This window comes from Cavia porcellus, unplaced genomic scaffold (genome assembly GCF_034190915.1).
Source record: "Cavia porcellus strain 051 isolate PalLab524CR breed Dunkin Hartley unplaced genomic scaffold, mCavPor4.1 scaffold_1, whole genome shotgun sequence".
Lineage (NCBI taxonomy): Eukaryota > Metazoa > Chordata > Mammalia > Rodentia > Caviidae > Cavia > Cavia porcellus.
In genome coordinates, this window is record NW_026947484.1 from 74,134,766 (window position 1) to 74,141,552 (window position 6,787).

The 6,787-nt window shown below is 44.6% G+C and overlaps 1 protein-coding gene across 1 annotated transcript in view; it reads left to right on the forward strand.

Annotated features, from left to right (window-relative positions):
- Positions 1-6,266, forward strand: part of Klf9 (KLF transcription factor 9) — a 28,596-nt gene extending 22,330 nt beyond the window's left edge. Inside the window, exon 2 of the mRNA XM_003472204.4 lies at positions 2,928-6,266. Within this exon, the coding sequence (XP_003472252.1) occupies positions 2,928-3,157 (230 nt within the window). The 3' untranslated portion in view covers positions 3,158-6,266. The remainder of the gene's footprint in view (positions 1-2,927) is intronic.
- Positions 6,267-6,787: the final 521 nt, after the last annotated feature.

Consider the following 6,787-nt stretch of genomic DNA (forward strand, 5'->3'; position numbering starts at 1 on the left):
TGCTGGATTGTGATCGTCTGCATGTCACCTTTTGCTCAGCAGTCTGCCAAAGTGGGTAACAGCGCTACCCCGCCAATACAAGCTGCAGAAGTTTAGTTTTCAACTTGGCATCTTCGTGGGGTTTTAGGTGACAGTTGTTGTACTGTTGTTTCTTTTGGGCCCCTAAGGACAGCTGTCACATATCACCTTCTGGCCCTCATTCACTTTGGGGAGGACCAGCATTCACTGGATTGCTCCTGTGTTTTGCTGCCATGGTTCTTCAGCACAGAGGACTTGCACTAGACCCCAGTGATGGGGAACCTTTCAGAGACGAGGGCCCAACCTGCAACCCCAAACTCACCTATTTATCCCACAGTGCCAATGCGGCCATTAAACCTGAATACTGAGGCTTTAAATTAGGAAAAAACCAATCTGTACAGTAGCATTTTTTGTCTTAAAAACAAATAGCATGCTTGCCACCACTGACGATGATCTGGTAACCAGACCTGCATGTAGAGAACTGGCTGCAGATTGGTTCGCCGCACTGGGTTTCCCACAAGAACAAGTATTTGCACAGGGTGTTAGGCCATGGCTGTGCTTAGAGAACAGCAAACACTCCAAACAAAACAAAAACATAGTCATGTTTAGGTGACCTCGAAGATACCTAGGCACGGGGAGGTGAATCCTTTTCCAGTAACTAAGATGCGCCGTGCTGGACAGCTCCCAGTCTCCTGGGCTCCTCTCTGGCTTCCCAGGAAGGCTGGGACGGGAGTGGGGAAATGTGTGCTCTGCACACCTACCAAGGCGTGCCTGCCAGTTCTGCGGAAACCACAGCCCGAGCATCTGTGTGTATGAAACTGCACTTTGGGCTGTGCTTGGAAAGGTGTGGGGCGCAGGCAGTCACAGGAGTCACCCCATCACTGTGGTGGGGTCAGGACAGGAGTGGGAGGCTCTGCACTGGCTTGAGCATGTCCTGCAGGCAGAGTTCTGCCGAGTTCCCAAAAGGCCAGGGGCGCAAGGGCATAACACCAAGGAAAGCAGTCCGAATGGGGAGCAACATGGAGACGTGATCCACACGAGGGGTTAGCAGGGTGGCTGGGAGTGCAGGGCTTGGTGTGCTTGACTGCTTCTGACAGTGTGGCCCTGGCCAAGTAATCCAAGCCTCCATTTTCTCACCTGTGAATGGGGCAAACTTGTGGGGTGTCCTCTGAGAATCCAGTGAGGTGATACACAGAATTCCTTAACTTTCTACCTAGACTTATGTGATTGTTTTTTAAATAATGCTAGTTCTTCTGTTAGGAGAAAAAGGGAAGAAACTGGGATTGCTTAACCTGGAGAAGATTACTGAAAGACACAATGGCTATTCTCAGATACTCAAAAGGACTGTGATGTGGCAGAGGGAACAAACTTCTTAGTGTTAAGACCATCTGACTTGAAACATTTGAAATACAGCTGATGCCCAGAGACAGATTTCACATCAGTAAAAAAATGTTTGTGGCAGCAATTCTAAAGAACAGCTGGGCTATTTTATAAGGTTCAGGGCTCCCTGTCACTGGACTTTTTGCTGCTGGGTGCTGAGTGGCTGCAGCACTTGGAGGTCAAAGGGGAACCTCTGTTCCAGGCAGGAGGCTGGCTGGGCTGGTGTCTCTCTTCTCTCTCAGCTCTGTAATCCCAGGAAATGCAGCAAAAGGGCTCAGCCTTCGGACTCCTGAGAAAACTCATGAAACTGGCAACTACACAGAATAAGAATGGAAAAAATAGATTTTTCTGAGGGACCCCTCGGGTACAAAGTACCAACTGTACTTGCTTAGAGAAGAGGACTCTCAGCAATTTCCTCGTTGTATGAGTTTGCTAAGGCTGCTGTAACAAAGAGCCCTAAAGACTGCACAGGGCATGGTGTGTATTCCTGGAATAATCCCAGTGCTCTGAGAGGCTAAGGGAGCAAGTTTGAGCCTACCGGGGAAGTTTAGTGACTTAGTGAGAACCTGCCTTAAAGTACAGAATAAAAGGTGGGCTGGGGATGGGGCGCACTGCAGAGACCCTGGGTTCAACCCCCAGTTCCACGACTAGATGGCTTAAACACCAGGAATGTATTGTCCCAAATTCTCGAGGCTGGACCCTCAAGGCAGGTGTTCGAGGGCCCTCCTGAGGCTAATCTTCCTGTAGACGGCCGCCTTCTCCCTGTCTTCACATCTCTTCCTACAAGAACATCAGTCATCAGATAAAGGCCCTCTTTCAGGGCCTTATAAACCCTGGGCACCACCTCTTTCCACATTGTCCCTCAGTGTCTGCCGGGCGTTGGTTGCAGGATCCACTCAGATATAAGTCCCTGATAGCAAATGTGGCTATTACATTTGCATGTAACCAGTGGACTTTAGATGGTGTGTGATACCCATTACAGAGTAAACTATGTGAATAGTTATTATACTGTACTTGTAGTTAATACAGTAATATTTTTGATGCTCAACTGCTTTGAAACTCATTGAATTTGTTAATCAGCGATTTTGACATGAAAATTTTGTTTCGGTACTGATACTGATACTGGTACTGCTCCTTTGGTACAGCAAGTGCAGGCTAAGACTTGTCCATGTTGAATGTCTTATGATTCCCCACCCTTTCAAGACAAAAATTTGTTACTCCTCATTTCTGGTACACACTGAGCCTCCTGGAACCAATTAATGAGAACCAAGCTGGCAGGAAGTGAATACAGACTCAGTAGAGATGGGTCTCCTTTCTAATGCGTTCCATCCATGGTTGGTTGGACCCATGGACAGGGAGTCCGACTGTCCAAGTCCGAGGTGTTGGGGCTTAGAGATGGGGGAACAGTCCAGCCTGTAATGCTCCTGGTGGGGGTCTCATCCTTTGAGTCCCTGGGACTGCCACCTAGGGCTGGCCACCAGACCTGCTTGACATGTCCCTTAAACAGTGTCCTCTCTTGATTCCCATAGGTGAACGGCCCTTTCCCTGCACGTGGCCAGACTGCCTTAAAAAGTTCTCCCGCTCGGACGAGCTGACCCGCCACTACCGGACCCACACTGGGGAAAAGCAGTTCCGCTGTCCACTCTGTGAGAAGCGCTTCATGAGGAGCGACCACCTCACAAAGCACGCCCGGCGTCACACCGAGTTCCACCCCAGCATGATCAAGCGGTCGAAAAAGGCACTGGCCAACCCATTGTGAGGTGCTACCCACGGCAGCCAGGGAGGGATGGACCCCGAAGGACAAAATTACTCCCAGGAGACAGGTGGACACATGGAAACCACGCCCCAGAAGAGGCATGCGGACTGCAGGAGGTCACTGCTCTAGTCAATGTTGTGATTTCTCCTCTCCCTGCGTTGTTTTTTAAAAAGCACACAGTAGCCTAAGATCAAAGCCAACACTTGGTCCCCTTGCAGAGGCAACTCGCAGAACCGTCTCTGACTGCCGGAGGGAAGGCGAATGCTTTTGGTTGTTTTCTCCTTTATTTTCCCGGGGGGTGGGGGAAGGCCAAGGCCAAGACTGGGGTAGGATTTCCGATCCACACTGGTGTACATACGTCCGACCGGGTGAGCCGACTTGTGGCCTCACACGGTGATCCTGGGCCTTTATGCTTGCTGTCTCAGAATTGTTTTCTTACTTTTTAATGTAATGACGAGTGTGCTTCGGTTTGTTCATTAGCAAAACCACTCTCTTGAATCACGTTAACTTTTGAGATTAAAAAGAAAAACTCCATAGCACAGCTGTCTTTATGCAAGCAAGAGCACATCTACTGCAGCATGATCTGTCACCTAAAGACTTGAACACACAACGTTACTTATAGTCAGTGGGGAAGCAGAGTCCGAATTTATACTAATCAAGACGAACTGGGAAAGGTTACACAGAGCGTGGAACTTGTCAACCTTGCGTTGTATGGATTGTACTTTTTGAACACAAGCTGCACTTTTATTTTCTAATGCAGAGGATGAATAAGTTAAATACATGCTTTGAAGATAGAAGCAGACATTCTGTTTGCACCACGTTATAATCTATTTTACAGTATATAGCTTTCCCTAGAAAATCACGGTGGGATGGGAGGGGAAAAGAGGCACAGCGCATGCTGAAGGAGGAGGAGGGTAGTGCTTTAAAAATCACAAAACAAGAACAAACAGAATTTTAACTCTATTAACTTGTCCAAATTTTCCTGTCCTTTCAGGTAGCGTTGTCTTATACCATAATGCCACGAAGAGAGGGGACTTTTGACTCAGTCCAGTGTTATTGGAATGGGTGCGTAAGAGTCACTAGGTCTTGAAATGCCTCTTGTTTAGGGGGAAATGGTTTGTTGATATCCTTCCCGTGTTCCTACAAATCTTCCACTGTCAGGTGCAAGAGTTCTATAAAAGGAAAGGGAGCTGAAATATGAAAAGAAAAATATCCCCATAGGTAGTGAAATGTCAAGGGAAAATATCACGAGGATTTCAGAGGAGACTCTGCAAAATCAAGCCAATGAAATACTTATGAATGAAATCACATCACTGTACCATTTACATAGGTAGCCTCACCACTATGTATCTCGTATCTAGGTGTCTACAAGGCCTAAACCACTACATCCGTACTATGCCATTTACTGAAAACTTAATTTTGGCCTTTACATAGCCAGAAAAATGAACTTGAGTTTTCAAGTTAAAAACAAAAAAACAAACCTCAAATGAGAGGAGTCAGAAGTGACCATGGGAGGAAATGTTTACATTTTTTTTTGTCTTCAGAAGTAACATTTTTCAGGCAGTCTTCTCTGATATTTAAATAGAGAGCTCCGGTGCACTCTGGTTTGTCCTTGTGCTATAAAAACATACAGATGTGTAAACGCAGGGTGCCCACCTGGTTGTGAGGTCATCATTTCACCCGACACATCTTGTTCCCAGTTTGGAAGGTGGGGGCTCCTGCAGGAGGCCCAGGTCACGGCTGACTCCGACTTCCAGTACAATAGCCATCACTAGCACGGTGTTTTTTTGTTTAACCAATGTAGTTGTATCAGTAGTTCTGTGGGGAGAACTACTTTTAACCTTAGGGACTGGGGGCAGTCCATGGGCTAAAAAGGGGAGTGTTTTCTCACGAGAAAACATGTCAGGAAAAATAAAGAACACTTTCTACCTCTGTTTCAGATTTTTGAAACGCTTATTTTAAACCAAATTTTCATTTCTGTGTCCAAAATAAGTTTCAAGGACATCTGTTCTTCCATACGAAATAGGTTAGGCTGCCTATTTCTTACCGAGCTCACGGAAAGGCTCTGCTTAGGGTACTCTGCACGCTGCCTTTTAGTGAGCGAGAGTTTGGGGTTGCTTAGCAACTTGCTGACTTGTAAAACTCAGCTTTCCCTCACAGAAAGAGATGCAGGAAAACAAAGTCAAGTTGGTGAAAGACAATCTTGATAGTCGCAAGAGTAAATCTACATGTGGCTTTTGTCAAGCACTTAGATGGGTACAAATGCAGCAACTTGTTTTAAGAAATGCACAATTTACTTCCCAAAAAAGTTGGTAATTGCCTTTTCAAGTTGTTGACAGACATATTTGATATCCTCTTAGGTGTTACAGTAACGTAACATAAAATCAAAGCTTTTTACTCTTTGTGATAAATCCTGTTTTACAGTGTCACAAAACAGGAACCAGCATTCGAATTAGATTTACTACGTCAAGGTATGATTCAAATAGTACTACTAGAGTTCGCTGAACACTAAAACTATGAAACAATTACTTTTTATATTAAAAAGACCATGGATTTAACTTATGAAAATCCAGATGCAGGATAGTAATTTTTGTTTACTTTTTTAACCAAACTGAATTTTTTGAAAGACTATTGCAGGTGTTTAAAAAGAAAGAAAAGCTGTTTTATCTAATACTGTAAGTAGTTGTCATATTCTGGAAAATTTAATAGTTTTAGAGTTAAGATATCTCCTCTCCTTGTTAGGGAAGAAGAAAGCCCTTCACCATTGTGGAATGATACCCCGGCTTTAAGCTCACATCATGCTTCTTTTGAAAATTATATTTGGTAGCTCTAATCACAGAAACCAATTAGTTTGTCAGTTTGCGGTTAGAGGTAGCATAGCACTCATCACTCGGTAGATCGGGAGGTCCTTTTGCAGCGGATGAACGGTCTGTAACACTGTAAGACACTGATCTTTACAACGGTTGAATCAGTTTTATTTTTGTACAGTATTAGTGACCTAAGTTATTTTGCTGTCCTGTTTTTGTAAATCAAATTATAAAAGAGGATTCTGACAGTAGGTATTTTGTACATATGTATATATGTTGTCCAAATAAAAATAATAAATGATAAAGATTGAGTTGTCATTATGTGTAGCAGAAGAGAGGATTTCACCATAATGGAAACTGCCTCGTTAACTTGTGCTCACAGGACCTTTTAATGAGCGCAAAAGTGGTGTATGCTATACCTTCCAACACATTGGTGTTCGTTCAGACTGTGTATTTACTCTCCACAGACCTCTGAGGGCACGCATGGGGTGGGAGGCCACTTGCCTACAGTATCACACTGGAGCAGAACAATTGTGTTTTGAACTAAATCTCTTAACAAGGCTTTGAAAGCTCGTCACAGTGTGGAGGGTATTAGGAACTGGCTAGAGAACATCAAAGATGAATTGAACTTTTGACAGATAATACACAAGTTGAGGTTTCCAAGGAAGGGCCATAAAAACATAAACCAAGCAAAGATGAGCACTGAATACAGGTGCATGTACATATAAATTATGTAATTATACTAGCTATTATTTAGTGAGTTTTGTAGTGCTGGGGAATGAACCAACAGGTACTATACCACTCAGCTGTATCTCTCACCCTTTTA